The 18,185-nt window shown below is 38.0% G+C and overlaps 1 protein-coding gene and 1 pseudogene across 1 annotated transcript; both read left to right on the top strand.

The window, feature by feature from the left end:
- The first annotated feature begins 14,871 nt into the window (after positions 1-14,871).
- Positions 14,872-16,079, top strand: LOC141641343 (uncharacterized; annotated as a pseudogene).
- Positions 16,080-16,112: 33 nt separating this feature from the next.
- LOC141641342 (uncharacterized) lies at positions 16,113-17,920 on the top strand. The gene is made up of 4 exons (XM_074450009.1): positions 16,113-16,118; positions 16,405-16,767; positions 17,136-17,231; positions 17,450-17,920. Exons 1-4 carry the CDS (start codon positions 16,113-16,115, stop codon positions 17,918-17,920), a joined length of 936 nt encoding a protein of 311 aa, XP_074306110.1.
- The last annotated feature ends 265 nt before the right edge of the window (positions 17,921-18,185 follow it).

Genomic DNA, 18,185 nt, shown 5'->3' with positions numbered 1-18,185 from the left:
ATGGATTCCACTATTTTTAATAGTGATGACCATACAACTATTTCTGAAGAACAACCGCCACACCCACAAGCAAAAGCCTTTCTTGACATGTTAAAAGCCTCAGAAAAACCCTTGTATGAAGGAAGCAGAATGACATTGTTACAAGCCGCTTCTAGGCTAATTACCTTGAAATGTGAGTTCAATATGCCATTTGTTGCTGTTGATGGCATTGCCTCGTTACTTGAGGAATTTTTCCCCGATGATAATATCATGACCCGAAGTTTCTATACTACCAAAAAAGTAGTTAAAGGTCTTGATTCGCATGAAAAGATTGATGCATGTCCTGAAGGATGTATGCTATTTTGGAAAGATGATGCTTTGCTTGACAAATGTAAAGATTGTGGGGCGGATAGATATGAGACAAGTGAAGGAGATACAGTTTTGGTGTTGAAAAAAGGCAACGGTAGTAAGAGGGCCAAAAAGAGTAAGAAACCAATAGCATGTAACCAATTGTTTTACTTTCCTCTCGCACCAAGACTTCAAAGAATCTATGCCACCAAAAACATTGCCAAACAAATGAGATGGCACAAAGAAAACACGCGTGCTCCGGGGAAGATGAGTCATCCTAGTGATGGGGAAGAATGGAAACGATTTGATCAGATGTATCCTGATTTTGCCAAGGAACCCCGCAATGTACGACTTGGCTTGTGTACGGATGGATTTGATCCTTTCGGTAATTTTGGGAGGAAGTATTCTTGTTGGCCCGTTATGGTCACACCATACAATTTACCACCTTGGTTATGTATGAAAAGACCATTTATCTTCTTGTCACTTATTGTTCCCGGACCAAAAAGCCCGAAACGTAATTTGGATGTTTATTTACAACCATTGGTGGAGGAGTTGAAATATTTGTGGGAAGTTGGGGTGGAAACTTATGATGTGTCTAAAAAACAAAATTTTCAACTTAAAGCTTCCCTTTTGTGGACAATAAATGATTTTCCCGCCTATGGTATGCTATCTGGGTGGTATACACAAGGACAAAAAGCATGTCCTTGTTGCATGGAGGAAAGTAAAGCATTTGGGCTTCCCAATAGCAAGAAAATAAGCTGGTTTGATTGTCATAGATGCTTCTTACGAGAGGGAAATCCACATAGGAAGAACAAGAAAGCTTTCACAAAAGGTAAAGAGGTGCTTGATGCCCCTCCGAAACGAGTGCCTGGGGATGAGATATGGAAGACGGTATGTGATTTACCATCCCCTATTGATGGTACCGAGGAAGAATTTAAAGAATTGAAAAAGCAGAAAAACGGTTGGTTTAAAAGAAGCATTCTTTGGGACCTTCCTTATTGGAAGACAATGTTGATAAGACATAATTTGGATGTAATGCACATAGAAAAGAATTTCTTTGAGCAACTAATTGACATGATCATGGATGTAGAAGGTGAAAAATGTGATAGCATTGCTTCTAGAAAAGAATTGCAGAAATTTTGTCATCGTCCCAAATAACACATTCGCGGCGACGGGTCTAAGCCAACATCCATTTTCACTCTCGACAAAGCTAAGAGAAAAGTATTGTGTGAGTGGTTACAAAATTTGAAGTTTCCTGATGGGTATGCATCAGATTTTAGTCGATGTGTTGATCTTAAGAAGCTGAAGTTGCAAGGCTTGAAAAGTCATGATTGTCATGTATTCATGGAGCGATTATTACCCGTTGCTTTGAAACACCTCATGCCGACAAACGTTTGGAATGCAGTTGTTGAGATTAGTCAATTCTTCCGAGATTTATGTGCCTCTTCAATATGTGTTGATGACATGATTCGTCTAGAAGAGCAAATACCACAGATATTGTGTAAGCTTGAAATGATCTTTCCTCCTGCATTTTTAACTCCATGGAGCATCTACCGGTTCATTTGCCATATGAAGCCAAAGTTGGGGGACCCGTCCAATATAGGTGGATGTATCCATTTGAAAGGTAATTAAGATAATCTAGCTACTTTTAAATTAAAATTAATAATAATAACTAATCTAGCTATTATATGTTAACTTTATTATTAATAAAATTCATCATTAACTTTTATAGGTTTCTTAATCATTTGAAGAAAAAAATTGGTAATAAAGCTAGGGTAGAAGGTTCTATATGCAATGCTTATTTAACGGAAGAGATTGCAAACTTTTGTTCTCTTTACTTTGAAAAACATATAGAAACCAAAGCAAAACTTGAATGTTGAGAAACCGGATGAAGTAGACGGAAGTTTACCCGAATTTTTTCAAACTCAAGATGATGAAGGGTGTTCATCAAAGGGGCAAACAAGATATTTGGATGATAAGGAGTATAATCGTGCCCACCTTTACGTGCTATCTAATTGTGACCTATTGGAGCCATACGAAACACAGTTTGTTAATGATTTCATTCAGAGGAATCCTAATATAAGTAAGGATGATGTTTGGGACAAACATGAGGACCAATTTCCATCATGGTTTCAGAAACATGTAATTGAGTTGAATATTCAAGATGATTTGATAAGAAGTTTGGCTTTTGGTCCTTCAAAAATGGTAAGAACGTGGAATCGATACTCGGTTAATGGATTTAATTTTCAAACATTCAACCACGGTAAAGGTAAGGCTAGGTGCAATTGGGGGGTTACTATTTCTTCTCTTGATGACAACGAATACTATGGTATAGTTGAAGATATCTTTGAAATTTGTTATAGTGGACGTGACCGAGCTTATAAAACTGTCTTATTCAAGGTTGACTGGAAGGATAATTCTGTGGCTGGAATGAGAGTACATGAACAATACAAGCTTGTAGAAGTGAATCGTACTAGAACATACTCTAAGTATGATCCATTTATACTTGCACATCAGGCTCATCAAGTGTATTTTGCTACTTATCCAAGCACAACAAATGATAGAAATCAAAATGCGTGGTGTGCAATCTTTAAGACAAAGGCACGGTCACAAGTTGATACAACTTTTTTCCAAGAAGAAAACGTTTCAAATGAAACGCTTTTGTCTCCACCCGATGAAATCAACTATGAGCATGAGAATAAAGATGGTGAAGACATGGAAGAGGAAGAATATTATGATGTGGAAGAGAGACTCACGGGGAGGATGAAGCGGAGGAGGAGGAGGAGGAGAGAAGGGAAGAAGAGGAGGAGAGGAGGGGGGAAGATGAGGTGAGGAGGAAAAGGGAGGAGGAGAAAAGGAGGAAGGACGAGGGGTTTGGAGATGAAGATGATTATGATGATGATGATGACGATGAAGAGGATAAGGATGAGGACGAGGGGTTTGAAGATGAAGATGATTAAATTGGTATAATTTTGTATTCCTCAAGAGTAAATTATTAAAATTTAGAAATCTGTATAATTTTCATTTATCATTATTTGTGTTAATTTTTATTTGTATTACCGCAGATGGCTGGAGCAGGTCGAGGTAGGAAGCGTGGAGGTGGCTCAGGAGGAGGACAGAGTACGCGTCCGGAGGAGGAGGAGGAGTTTGTGCAGGAGGATCCGATGCAGACAGACGGTGACGGTGAGGAGACTGACGCTGCAGACGAGCCAGCACGGGTGCCGATACGGTACACTTCGGATCATCGGATGATTCTTGAGCCGACGGGATTATGGTAAGTTTTATTCTTTATCAGTCTACTATTTTTATTTCTTTTTTTTTTTTTTTTGTAATTTTACATGTTCAAAATAAATGCAGGTTTATGGACGATTGCGTGATACGAGGTGTCACGAAAAGCACGAAGAGTAATTTCGTGGGTCCAATTCCTACATCGTGGACACAAGCGTCTCATGCACAAAGAGAGGCGTGGTTCAATAACTTTCGGGTATATATTTTCCGTAATTCTTTGTTTTAGAAACCAGATAATTAATTTTGATAAATTTTTTAAGAACCAAGGTTATACTTTATTTTATACTAATATGAAATTTTGTCGCTTTTTTTTTGTAGTTATCATTTGCTTGGTCACCGTCTCAAGAACAGAATGTCCGTATCAGGTACAATGACGTCGGTACTCGACGATATCGGGATGTGATTTGGAAGATAGTTAGGCGCCCAAAGGAACCAGACCACATGAAAGGTATTTAATTAACTTGTTTTGTTATTTGTATTAATTAGCTTATACTCTCTTATATTATAAATAATATCAGTAACTTATTAGTTATGATTTCATATGTGTAATTGCAGGTGACAAGTATGAAGGCTTAATAAAGCATACCAAAAGTGATGCTTATCAGAAGAAGTCTAAGCAAGCATCCCTCAACAAAAGAGGAGGAAAGGAAGACGCCGTGAACGAGCCTACTCATTACGGGGGTTCACGATCGTTCTGGAATCGTATGTTGGGTGTAAGTACTTTGTCTATTATTTCACACTTTTTTTTTGTTTTCAATGCAACAAGTTTATTTTATGTTAGATTTTTTGTTGATTTTATAACATGTATGTTTTTTTTTTCATTCAGAGAGGAAAGAAGAAGTCACAGCCGATTGACGGCGACAGACGGAATCATTTTTCGGACACGCATTCCAGAGTTGACGGAAAAGGGGTTAGAACTTGGACTAAGCCAAAAGACAAGCAATTATATGTAATTTTTCCGTAACACTTAATTTTTGTTAGTTTATTCTCTTTTAAAATGTCGTATATAAGGTGGTTACCATATTAACTTACTACCATTTGTTTAATATTGTAGGAAGCATTTGAACGAGAAAAAGCCGCCAATCCAGAAAGACCGGACAATGACATATGGTATGAGTTGGTGGATGGCTTCAAGAAAGGGCACGTGTATGGTACCGGAAGTTCAACAAGGCTTTCTATGAGAAAACGCGTAGAAGATCGACTTCAACAATTCCCGGCAACACGTATCAACCGGGAATTATTAGTCAACTTCAAAGTCAAATAAGAGAGCGTGATGAACGTGATGCCAAACGTGATGAAGAACTTGCCAAACGTGATGAAGAATTCCGGAAAATGAAGGAAAGAATGGAAATGTTTGAGACTTGGTGGCAAGGTTGTAACCCCGGACCTAGATCCAATTACGATCCAAATGATCCGCATGGTCCACATGGGGGGAGTGGAGCCGGTGTTGGCTTCCAAGTAAGATGATTGGGAGGTTAGCTTAGCTTGTAAGACTTGAACATTTAGACTTGAACATTTAGAATAGCTTATCTTGTAAAACTTTCATTTTCAATATATGAAATGAAGTTTGAGAAATTGGGAGGTGTTGGGTTGAAATGTATGGTGTTGTGTGTGTTGAAATGGGATGTATGGTGTTGTGGAACATCGGTTTGTATGCAGGTTGTAAATTTTTGGCTAGCAATGAAAACGAAAAAAACCACCAAAACATACAGTGGTTTTGGCGACTGATTTGTGATTTGGCGACTGAAATTCAGTCGCCAAATTGGCGACTGATTAAAGGTGGTCGCCAAAATGGCGATCAATGCGATCGCTAAATTCCAATTCAGTCGCCAAATTTGGTCAGCCAAACTGGCTACGTCACCCAAAAAAGGCGACTGAATTGGCCTTTGGCGACTGCTATTCAGTCGCCAATTTGGCGACTACCTTTAATCAGTCGCCAATTTGGCGACTACCCTATCAGTCGCCATTTTTGGTATTTGGCGACTGATTTGGCAGTCGCCAAATTTGGTGACCGACTTTAGTCGCCAAAGCTAGAAAAGGCGACTAAGGTCGCGATCGACTTTTAGCGATTTCGATTTGATCGCCAAATTGATTTTGGCGACTGATTTCAGTCGCCAAAATCAGTCGCCTGTTTTAATTCTTTTTGTAGTGTTTTAGTGCTCTGGCATCTTGCTTATTTAGGGGAAGGATTCCCTGTTGTAGCCAGTCATAGTATGGTTTTGTCCAAGAATTGACAACATAAATTGGGAAACTTTCATCTTGTTTATTTATTGCGGGTTCTAATAAATGTACAATGGGTATTTTGTCGAAGTCAAGGGGACTGAAGTTGGATCCTAGGCCGGCTAAGGCGTCGGCTTGGGTATTCAAGTCCCTGGGAATTTGGTCAATATTAAAATTGCGGAATTTTGATTTTAAAATTTGAACAATTTCCAAATAAAGCATCATTTTTGAGTCTTTTGCAGTATATATTCCGTTTACTTGGTTGGAAATAAGAAGGGAATCAGTACGTACCTTTAGGTTTTGCACACCAAGGTCAATACATACCTTTAATCCAGCTATTAAGGCTTCATATTCTGCCTCATTGTTGGTATCCTCAAATGCACAGCTTATAGCCTGTACTATCTTATCCCCCGTGGCGATTTTAGTACTACCCCAGTGCTGTGCCCCTCATGTTGGCCGCACCATCGACAAATAGGGTCCATTCTAGGTCTGTTTGGTCGCCGGTCGGTTTATTTACTTCTTTTATTAGGCCGGGTTCTAGGGTTGGACTAAAATCAGCCACAAAGTTCGCTAGTGCTTGTGATTTAATTCTTTGTCCTTGGCTCAAATGTTATGTTATATGTGCTCATTTGGATCGACCATTTGCACATTCGTCCAGGACAATTCGGCTTCCTAAGTGCGGACTTGATAGGAAGGTTGGTTCGACTATTATAGGGTGGCTTTCAAAGTATGGTCTTAATTTTGTGCAACTCATAATTAAAGCTAAAACATATTTTTCAAGTAGGCCATACCTGATCTCTGCATCCAGTAGACTTTTACTTACATAATAGATAGGGTGTTGTTGTCCGTATGCTTTCTCGACCAAGACCGCACCGACAAAGATTTTTTCGTGGATCGACAAGGTATCTTGTCGGGGTTCATCTTTGACTGGTTTTGCCAGCAAGGGAGGAGAGGATAGATATGTTTTTAGGTCTTCAAAGGCAGCCTGATGATCAGGGGTCCATTGAAAGTCCTTGTTTTTCCTTAGCAGGTTATAGAATGATTTGCACCTCTCTGATGATCTTGAAATGAATCTGTTCAGGGCCGCTATTCTTCCAGTCAGCTTTTGTATGTCTTTGATCGTCTTTGGTGGTTCTAGCTCCAGGATAGCTTTGATCTATTCAGAGCTAGCTTCTATTCCTCTTTTTGTCACCATATAGCCCAAGAATTTGCCTGCTGAGACTCCAAAGTGGCATTTTTGTGGGTTGAGCTTCATATTGAATTTCTCCAGTATTTGGAAGGCTACTTCCAAGTCTTTGACGTGATCTTCTGCCTTTTTTGACTTGGCTACCATGTCATTTATGTAGACTTCCATGGTATCTCCTATTTGGTCTTTGAACATCATGTTGACTAGCCTTTGATAGGTTGCTCCTGCATTTTTTAATCCAAAGGGCATATCAGTATAACAATATATACCTCTCTCAGTAATGAAAGCTGTGCTTTCCTGATCTGCAGGGTGCATCTTTATTTGATTGAATCCGCTGGAGGCATCCATGAATGTTAACATTTCGTGGCCTGCAGTGGCATCTACCATTGCATCGATGTGTGGCAGGGGAAATGGATCTTTTGGGCAGGCTTTGTTTAGGTCGGTGTAGTCTACACAGACTCTCCATTTGCCGTTTTTCTTTTGGACGACTACTACATTTGCAAGCCAGTCAGGGTACATTACTTCCCTGATCATTCCCATGTCCAGTAGCTTGTCAACTTCTTGGTTGATGATTTCATGCCTCTCTGCCAGAATTTTCTTCTCTTTTTTTTGTACAGGCTTAAATGATTTGTCAATATTCAACTTATGAGTTATAACATCAGCATCTATACCAGTCATATCAAAATGTGACCAAGCAAAACAGGACATTTTAGTTTTGAGAAAGCTGACCAGATTGGGTCTGACCTAGTCTGGTGCATCTGACCCTACAAGTACTTTCCTGTAAGGGAATTCTGGGTCCAATATGACCTCTCCTGTTTCCATCTGTGATTGCGCTATATATTCTTCCCTGACAGGTGACTTTAATTGCTATGCAAGGGACTTACCTGACTTTGAGGGTTTCAAAGCCTGAGTGTAACATTCCTGAGCCGTTCTCTGTTCTCCCCTGATGGTGGTTATCCCCCATTCTGTTGGAATTTTCACATATTGGTGGTATGTTGATGGGATTGCTTTGACATTGTGGATCCACGGTCTGCCCAGGATTACGTTATATGAGGATCGGCAATCCATTACTTCAAATCTTTCATATGAAGCCACGCCTTCCACATAGGTTGGCAGACTGATTTCTCCCAGGGTGTTCTTTGTTTCTCCACTGAATCCAACCAGGACGCTGGATTTCTTGATGATCTTTCCTTCATCTATATTCATAGCTTTCAGGACGTCAAGCATCACCAGATTGATTGAACTGCCTCCGTCTATCAGGATTCTTGATACCTTAGCTGTGCCAATTTGCATGGTGATTACCAATTTTGTCATGGTGTAGATCCGATATTCCCTGCAGGTCCGAGTCATCAAAAGTAATAGCAGGCAATGACTTGGACCTTGAAGGGGGCTGCAGTCTGGATTCCCTGGATATTGTTTTGGCAGCTGAGCTGGTCAAACCACAGATTTCTGATCCTCCATTTATGAACTTAACTTCATAGATGGGGGGAGGAGGAGGAGGATCTCTGCCGTTCCCTGAATCTCTCTTGTTTTGTCCTTCATCTTTGTTCTTTGGCTGCTGGATTAAGTCTTTCAAAAAGCCTTTCTTTAGGAGATATGCCACCTGTTTCCTGAGTTGGATGCATTCTTCTGTGGTGTGCCCGATGTCCTGATAGAAGTCACACCATCTTGTTGGGTCTTTCCTGGGGTTGTCGGATTTCTTGGGCCATCTGACTGTATCTCCCAGGCTTTCCAGGCGTTTGATTAATCCTGCAGTATTAATAAAGAAGTTATATTCAGGAATAGTTGGGAGGCTAGAAAGGTTACCTTTGTGCTCTTGTGCCATGTTAACTTCAGATCGTTCAGGCCTGGAATAGGGTCGATCCGGGGTTGCCTCCTTTTTGGTAGGAGCTTTTCCTGTTAGTGTGTCCATAGCCTTGCTTTCCTCCGGATGAGTTCGTCCTGAAGTTGAGATCTTCCTCCAATCTGACATGCTCTAAGGCGATGGATTGAACAGTGGCAAAGGTTGGGCATGCTTTCTTGGTCAAGTCTGCATAGATGTCATCGTCAAGGGACTCCTTGCTCAAGGCTTCTACTACTTGTTTCTTCATCACACACGGGAATGGCCACCTTCTCTTTGACAAATCGGCCAGAATTCTTTGAGAGATTCTTCAGGAAGTTGCTTTACCCGAACAGTTCTTGGGTCTCTTGGCCATATCTCTGCTGCTTGCGAATTGTTGATTGAAGGCATTGATCAATTCTGCAAAATTCTTGATACCTCCATTTGGGAGATTAATGAACCATTGTAATGCTGCTCCGGTCAGGGTTGTACCAAAGCCTTTGCACATGCACACTGCCCGAGTTCACCGGGTATTGAGGCACCAACATCTTCTGTTTGAATATAGCAACGTGATTTTGTGAATCAGAGGTTCCATCATAAGTTCTCATGGATGGGACGGTGAATTTCTTGGGGAGATCGATCTTTGCAATTTCATCTGCAAAGGGCGAGTCAGCAAAGCTATCAATTTCTACTTCAGCCACAGGGTCTGGAACTCCGGGTATATTTTCTATTTTGTTGTGGAGTTTTTGGATTTCCTGAAGCATAGCCATCATTATTGCTGCTTCAGTTTTGTTTGTTTCACCATTGGAGATGGTTGGGGTACCGGATAATGTATCGTTCTCCGGGGTTCCAAAATTGGAAAAGTCAATGTTTTTGATAATGGATGAGAATGGGGTTCCTGGTTCGAATCTGGTCTTGGAGCCCGAAGCCTGATTTTCCAATTTTTTCCTCAGGCTAAGCTCAGATTCCTTCAGCCTATTGATTTCTGCTTCTGCTTGGGCTGCCTTCTATTGGATTGTCTCCAATTCTTTGATTTTGGCCAGGGCAGCCGCTAATTGTTGTTCTGAGGTGAGTTCCACCATTTTTGTGTGTGAATATTAAATGAAAAATGATATAGGGAATTTTATTGGTTGAAGAACTAGATGCCCCACGGTGGGCGCCAATTGTTTTAGCAGGAATTTCCTGAATGGATCCGGCTTTATTTATAGGATAATTTGGGTATCTAGTTCTATAAACTTGGAAAAGTATAATGAGTGAATTATAGGAAAAGACTAAGTAAGAAGAATATCGCTTGTATTATGTAAATAGGCTGAGTACAAATTTGCGTATATAATAGAATGTTCAAGAGATAATAAGAGATAGATTGTAAAAAATAACTAAGGGATATCAATATGGATCATCATCCATTTACAAATGCTATTTATAATTCTCTAAATATTAACGTTGCAACGATCTCTACCTCTCTCCCAATTGTAGGAGCTGTTACCGGATTAATAGGGCATGCTCCCTATTAATCCGCTTGACTTATTCTACTCTTAACCAACCTTCAACTCTTTATCCTTTTCCCGTCTTGATTCATGGACGATTTAGTCTAATAATTGGACTTGGTCTTCCTTGAGAATAGGACACGATTATTCATTCCCAACAACTGCATTTCTTGTTTATCTTCTTAATCCAGCCTGCTTTAATACTCTGCCAGGCTATTCTGTACTTACCATCAGGCTTCTCTTCCAGGATTTAGTAGCCTGCTTGCTATAATATTCTTCAACAACTAAATAGTAGTTAGATTTGTCCGGTCTCTGGATGCCTTAGTCAGCCTAGTTGGGTCAGGCTAGGTAAGAGTCAGGCCAGGCTAAACTGGGCCTAACAATAGTAGTTCTTAAAACAATGTAGTACAAAGGTAGTAGTTATCAAAAATTATATGGTTATATTTCGAGACTTAAGTGGTACCATTTTCATTTGTGACATGTTTATTCATAGATGTTACCATCATAACATTCATTCACACATTCTAACTAATACAACAACATTTCATACAGGGTTACATTTCGAGGCAAAGATGGTAACATTTTCATATGTCACGATGTTGTCATTATAATATTCATTCACACATTTTAACTAACATGACAACATTCCAAACATGGTTACATTTCGAGACAAAGATGGTAACATTTTCATATGTCACCATGTTTATTTATAGATGTTGTCATTATAATATTCATTCACACAATCTAACTAACATGACAACATTCCAAACTGACGAGTCATAATTATATACATATTTATGCCTCCCCTTAGTTACTTTTGATACGGTTTTCGTGATAGTTTATATTAATTACATACCTTCTATGCTAGAATGTTGTTACTTCCGCCTTTTGATGATTAATGCAGGAATGATGCATTTGAGGAGCAAAGGAATGAAATGGGCATCGCGGAGTGAACGTGAAGGAATACACGAAACATGGCATGAGAATCTAGAAGAATAAAGGAAAAGAAGTGAAGAAGACAACATGAAGAAAACAGCTGAGAAAGAAGAATACTCGACCAATTACAAGCGGGCTCGATCGAGGAAGTAGTGTACTCGATCGAGTGCACATACACTCGATTGAGTACACACTAGTTTCCATAATTTTTCGCAATTTCCTTAAGTCGGTTATGTTTTACTATAAATACCCAATTTGTACCCTATGTTTATTTACGCTTTATTTTACCTAGCTACGAACAATTACCCTAGAAAACTCTCTAAAACTCTTAGTTTAGTTTAGTTTATTGTTCTTACTTTTGGATCTAAGCATTCCTCTATTACGGTATTAATCTTTCTTCAATATTTATTCAATTGTTATTGTTCGTCTTTTATGTTTGCAATTATGTCTTTCATTCATATTATTGTTGTTATTATCGTTAGTATGCCTAGCTAATCTCATATTCTAGGGTGAAAGGGGATCTAGGTTGTTAGAAAAGGGTTAATTAATTAATGAATTGATTGTTAAATTGCTTTTGATTGTTGTTCAATTGTTGTCTTACATCTAGTTAATTAATTACGGATCAGAATTGGTTCATTAGTCTTGCAAACTAGGATTTTCACCGACAGGGTTAATACTAGTATAGGCCACGATAATTAAATTAAACTTACTTAGTAATAGCGATCGCATGTTAAGTTTAGATCTAAAAAAACATATTAGAATCGACCGATCGTATGACTTTCAACAATATATATTGCTCAATAAATGAATTAAATCTTACCCTTAGATGACTACCTAGTGAATCCAATCCCTATACTCTTTATTATTATTGAATTTGTCTTTATTTACATCGCAATTAGTTTAGAAATCAAACAAACAAAACCCCATAAAATTGTTACCTTTAAGACGAATCTAAATATAAACAAACTAGATTAATCAACTCGCCTCCATGTGTATTCGACCCTTTATTACTACTAGTTACTAGTTAGTTGAGAATATGATTTATTTTGATACGCCAACGACTGAAAATAATCTTATCACAAACAGGGTTACATTTCGAATTAAGGTGGTAACATTTTTAACACAAATCATATGTCACCATGTTTATTCGTAGATGTTGTCGTTATAACATTCATTCACATTCTAACTAATGTGACAACAATTAAAAACATGGCTATATTTCGAGACTAAGGTTGTAACATTTTTAACACAATTCATATATCACCATGTTTATTCATAAATGTTATCATTATTATATTCATTCACACATTCTAACTAATATGACATTATTTAAAATAGAGTTACATTTCGAGACAAAGATGATCACATTTTTAATACAAACCATATGTCACCATGCTTATTCTTAGATGTTATCACTATAACATTCATTCAAATCTAAACAAACATATAGTGTAATAGTTACATGTGTTATCACTAGGTACATTTTTTCAACTAAGGTGGTCACATGTTCAACACTAACACACATGCCACTATATTTACTCATTTATACTATCATGTTAAGATTCATTTTAAACTGAAACAAACATTTATATAATGAGTAAGACACTCAAACATAGATACTGTGGATGTGAGGATTTGATCGCAATCCACGGGTTTGAAAATCGTTTGGAGTCGCCACCAAATTTAAGGAAATTTGGGAACCATTTTGAAAAACGAGATTTGAGTTCGTTGTTGAAAGTACGTGATGGAAAGTTCGTTAATAAAACACCCATCCCCGCCCGTTGCAACAATGACCTCTACTAAGGACTACAATGGCTAATCGGACAAGACTATGATTCGTTGTAAGGGAATGCAAAACACCATTTTGTAACATGTGAGCTTGGTTTCTAATCGTTTATTGCATCTAATCTACTTTCTCCAAGTGATTTAGAATGTGAGGTTGAATTGAACTATACTAACAAGCATTCACAAACATGGTTTAGATGGGAATGGGGGAGCCGTTTGGGAACTAGCTATTACAACCCAAACGATTCTCGTCGACTCGATTTGCAAGCAATTGAATTAAAGATACAACTCGATCTAAATACAATTGCTAAACATGACACTTGACTCACATTTGACACGCCTATCTAGGTGTCTCGAAAAACATGCCAATGATTAGGCCACGACTCACATGGACTTCATCCTTAGCCTCATCATCGTTTTGCGCACTCACTTCGATTTAATTGATTAAATACTTCAATTTAACCAACTAAAACAAAGGTTTAGTAAAATCATTTTGACTCAAAATAAAGGAACTTACTAAACTCATATTTTAAAGTACAAATTACATTGCTTGAATTAATTACAATAACAGTTGAAATAAAACCGCAATAATTAAATAAAACAAAAAAGCGAACTAAAATTGGCACGAAGGCCGAGACACACACGACCAAGCACACGACCTGGGGGGGGGGGGGTGTTCAATGTTGACTATTCTAGTCATCGAGTGCAATGAAGCGGATGCTAAGCATGCACAATTAAACTAGCGCGAGATCATCATAAGAAAAGATGAATTCATTAAATTCTTTAATGGCCTGTTTGGAAACAGGTATTTCATTTTAAATCATGGATTTGGCCCAAATATGGTGTTTGGGCTGATAAGATAATTTGAATTTGGATTTGATAAAAATCCTATCAAATTCTAAACATTAATAAATAGGCCCATTTCAAATCCACACCCTTACCCCCCGTATTCCAAATTATAACTCCAGCCCACAGTTCACATCTCCATCATCTCAATTCATCAACATCGATTTCATCGACAAAGTTTATCCCCAATTTCTAGGGTTCGTGCCTGCGATTTCATCGACAAAGTTCAGCCTACGTTTTTTCCTGGATTATAACCATCGTTTTTCTTCTCACCAACATCCATCAGAGCAATTCAAGTATGTTTATGCCTCTTTCGATTTTTCTAGGTTTAAGTTTCAAATTAATCTGTTAAATTATGATTTGTGTGTTGAAATTTATCGTTTCATTTGTTCATTGAATAGCTGATATTCGATTTTTTTTGTGTATTAAAGTTTATAGTTTGATTAGTTGATTGAATGGATGATATTCAATTTTTGTGTGTTGATATAATGGAGAAATGGAGAACCCATGCCTCTTTTAGTTGTTTCGTTCATTTTATGTTTTTATGATGGAGAGATGGAGTTTGAATTAGTTTCGTCGCTGAATTAGTTGTCTGGTCGTGTGTGTTGATGACTTTTCGGCTTTAGTTTTGGTTAGTTAAAGTGTAAATAACATTGATTTGAAGTCTTATAGGAAATGGGTTTGTGCTTAGTTAAGGACACCATCTCTTCATTGGTTTTATCTTTGGGTAGTTATTCCCTGGGTGCTGCATTGATTGTGAATGATACAGTGGTGAGGCTGGGGTAGTGGAAGTTAGATTTTGAGAAGAGGTATGATAGGGATGAGTTAGATTTTTAGAAGAGGTTCTATCATCTCTGGGTGCTTGATGTAATGTACATAAATCAGAATACATTGAGCTGATGCTTGATGTACTGTATTCTTCTGTTTACATTTTATAAACTCACTTTAATTTTTCAGATTTGAGGCAATTGAGTAATATGGCGGGTAATAATGAACGGGAATCACGTAAACGTGTCATAATAGAAGAAGAAGATGGTGATATGGAGCTTTTCACGCTAGTTGTGGGTTGTGTTGTCGTTATAGTAGGGGCGTTGAATTACAAAAGGTATAAGGTTAGGGATTTGGCTTGGAACGAACACGAACGTTCACAAAAAAGAGCAATGTGGTTAGATACATTAAGAAACAATAGAAAATGTCAAGAGCAATTGCGTTTCGATAGGCGTTGTTTTGAGAAATTATGTAGGATTCTGAGATCAAAGGGTGGGTTAGTTACCTCTAGAAACGTGACTAATGAAGAAGTTGTCGCATTGTTTCTCCACACCCTTGCTCACAATTTGAAAAATCGAACTATTCAAGCTCTTTTTGCACGATCAGGAGAAATTGTGAGTTGCCAATTTCACACGGTGCTCCGAGCTGTTTTAAAAATAGGAAAATACTACGTGAAGGAAGTTGATACTACCACTAGTTTTGTCAATGATCCAAAATTTAAATGGTTTGAGGGTGTGGTTGGCGCCCTTGACGACACTCATATAGATATGACTGTCCCTTTAGAGGATCGAGGTAGGTATCGGGATAGAAATGGTCACATTAGCACAAATGTTTTAGCAGCTTGTGATCCAGATCTCTGTTTTACATATGTTCTACCTGGGTGGGAAGGGTCCGCTTCTGATCAACGTGTCCTCCGCGACGCTCTTCAAAGGCATGCTTATAATCTTAAAGTACCAAAGAATAAGTATTTTCTTGTGGACTTAGGATATACCAATGGTGAAGGTTTCTTAGCACCATATAAAGGTACAAGATACCACTTGAATTTATGGCGAGGGAACACCCCAACAAATTCCAAGGAGCTTTTTAACTTGCGCCATTCGTCAGCTCGTAACACAATTGAACGAGCATTTGGTTGCATGAAAAAGCGTTGGGCTATTATGAGGACCAGTAGCTTTTATGGTAAAAAAACCCAAGTCAGAATCATAAATGCTTGTGCAACTTCTTAAGATTTGAAAAAATGGATGAAACGGCTCTAATGAATGAGGTAGAACAAGATTTACAAAATGCAGTGTTTCAAGAAGAGGATGGTGGAGACGAATATGTAGTGAGTGTTAAACAAACAGAAGAGTGGAATAAATTTAGAGACGATCTTGCAGCAAAAATGTGGAACGATTATCGAGCTAGAAGGGGTATCTGACTATCCTCTAGCTCCTTAAAAAAGAGGAAAATGATGGTGGTAAGTAGTCATTAAAAACTCTTCATTTATGTTCTCTAACTCCTTAAATTTATGCTCTATGTTTTATTTTCTAAACAATTATTCGACTAATGGTATCTAGACAGTCTAGTACTGAAAAAATGAAATTGGCAAGGCTTTACTAAAAAAACATGCTGATAATGAATGTACTGTACTGGATGATATATTATATTATCTTGCTGCAATGTTAATGGTTTAATTTGCACTCATCAGTATTTGTTTAAATCGCTTTGTTTAATGTTGTAGATTCTGACCTATCTTTTTATAGGTGATGGCTGAAAAAAGAAAGCAAGTTTTGGTTCCTACACAACCCAAGAAGAGAGGATATATTTCTTGGAATAGCCAAATGGATGCTCTTTTAATTTCAGTGTTGTATAATCAAGTAAGTCAAGGAAATAAGGGAGATGGAGATTGGAAGCCTCAAGCCTACCAAGCGGTGGTAGATGAGGTAAGAAGCAAGCTAAATGTATCCGTTACTACTGAAAATGTGAGGAATCGTGTCCGGATTTGGAGAAGGCACTATGGAACTATCATGGAGATAAGAACCAAAACTAAATTCAAGTGGGATGAGGAGAGAAAGATGGTGTTAGTATCACGTGACGATGAGGATGAATGGGATACATACATCAAGGTAATCCGTCTGCCTTCTATTCTATTTTTTTGTTCTGGTTACCTGCTTAATTATGATCAAAGATTGTACTGGCATATTCCTTTTCGACTGTACTGGGATATTTCTTTTGCATTCTGTTAGGTGAACATTGGATTATATTGCTTCATTAATAGCATTCGTAGCTGCGGTGACATCTAATGTGGCATAGCTAGTTTTCATGGCCATTGCATTACTGACAATAACTGTATCTTATAGTAGCTAACCAAACAAAAGAATCATGCCAATTCTTTTTCTTTCTCTTTATTTTCTTCCTTTTATTTCATCTTTGCGTCCGCTGTTTTCCAATCAGATTTGTCGACAAACTAGTGTTAAGTGACCCAATATTACAGTGTGAACAATTCAAAGAAACAATGCTTGCTTATGCACTGTTTATTTTTGCTGACAAAAAGAGTAAATTAGAAAGGAAGAGGTTGTTGACCTTGGAGGTACACATTATCTTGCAAATTGTTGGTTATGTTCTGAGTTGGAGATTTACCTTGTATTTACATTTTACTGAAAATGTGAGGAATCATAGTTATAGATTTACCTTGTATTTTATCAGATTATTTTATTATAAGCTTTTGAGTTGAGACCTTGTTTATCAGACTAACATGTATTTATCAGACTAACATGTATGTGTCTTTTTTCTGCATACTCATTGTAGGCCAACTCACCTGCTTCATCTTATGCCAATAAATATATCGAGCATTGGGATGATATATCGATATTACTTGGACCCGATAGAGCTGTTGGTGATGGAGGGGAGCACTATGAAGAGGGTGCTACTATGATGGATGAGGAAGCATGTGATGCTTCGACTTCTAGCATCGATACTACTTCAACAAGCTCTAAAAAGAAGCGAAAAAGTGATAGTCTAGCTGATGCGGTTACTCAAGTTGCTAACACACTCCAAAGTTATGTTGAAGCTAGACTAAAATCAACTCCAACTTTGGGAGGAAAAGAGGTATTTGATGAGGTTTCCAAAGTTGTTGGCATCCTACGTCCTCAGATTCTACAAGCCGTAAATGTGTTCGTGGAGGCGTCGGTGAAATTTCAAGTTCTCAAAGACCTTCCGAGTGATCAAAAATTAGATTGGATTTTGCTTTGTCTTGATGAGCGTAATCGAGCATTCTAGTTGAAACTGTAAACCGAATTTGATCATAGTTGGACAATTTGAGCATTCTAGTTGAAACTGTAAACCGAATTTGAGCATTATATTTTGTATTGCGGAAAATTTTAGCCTAAAAAACCTTGCAATATGAGTTAACTATTGAGTTTGGATCAAATTTGGATTCTCAAATTCTTTGTATTGCCAAACATAAAAATTGGATTTCAAATTCTAAATTTCAAATCCCTTGTTTCCCAAACAAAGAATTTGAATTTGAGATTCATGATTTCAC

The sequence above is a fragment of the Silene latifolia genome, chromosome 2, assembly GCF_048544455.1.
Source record: "Silene latifolia isolate original U9 population chromosome 2, ASM4854445v1, whole genome shotgun sequence".
In the NCBI taxonomy this organism is placed as follows: Eukaryota; Viridiplantae; Streptophyta; class Magnoliopsida; order Caryophyllales; family Caryophyllaceae; genus Silene; species Silene latifolia.
Note: the sequence above shows the minus strand (reverse complement) of the source record. Positions and strands in the feature narration are given on the sequence as shown.

Excerpts from the sequence above, each read along its gene's own strand:
- LOC141641342 (XM_074450009.1), top strand. Across the intron at positions 16,768-17,135 it reads AATGGGATACATACATCAAG|TGTGAACAATTCAAAGAAAC; the intron begins GTAATCCGTCTG and ends CCAATATTACAG. Across the intron at positions 17,232-17,449 it reads AGAGGTTGTTGACCTTGGAG|GCCAACTCACCTGCTTCATC; the intron begins GTACACATTATC and ends TACTCATTGTAG.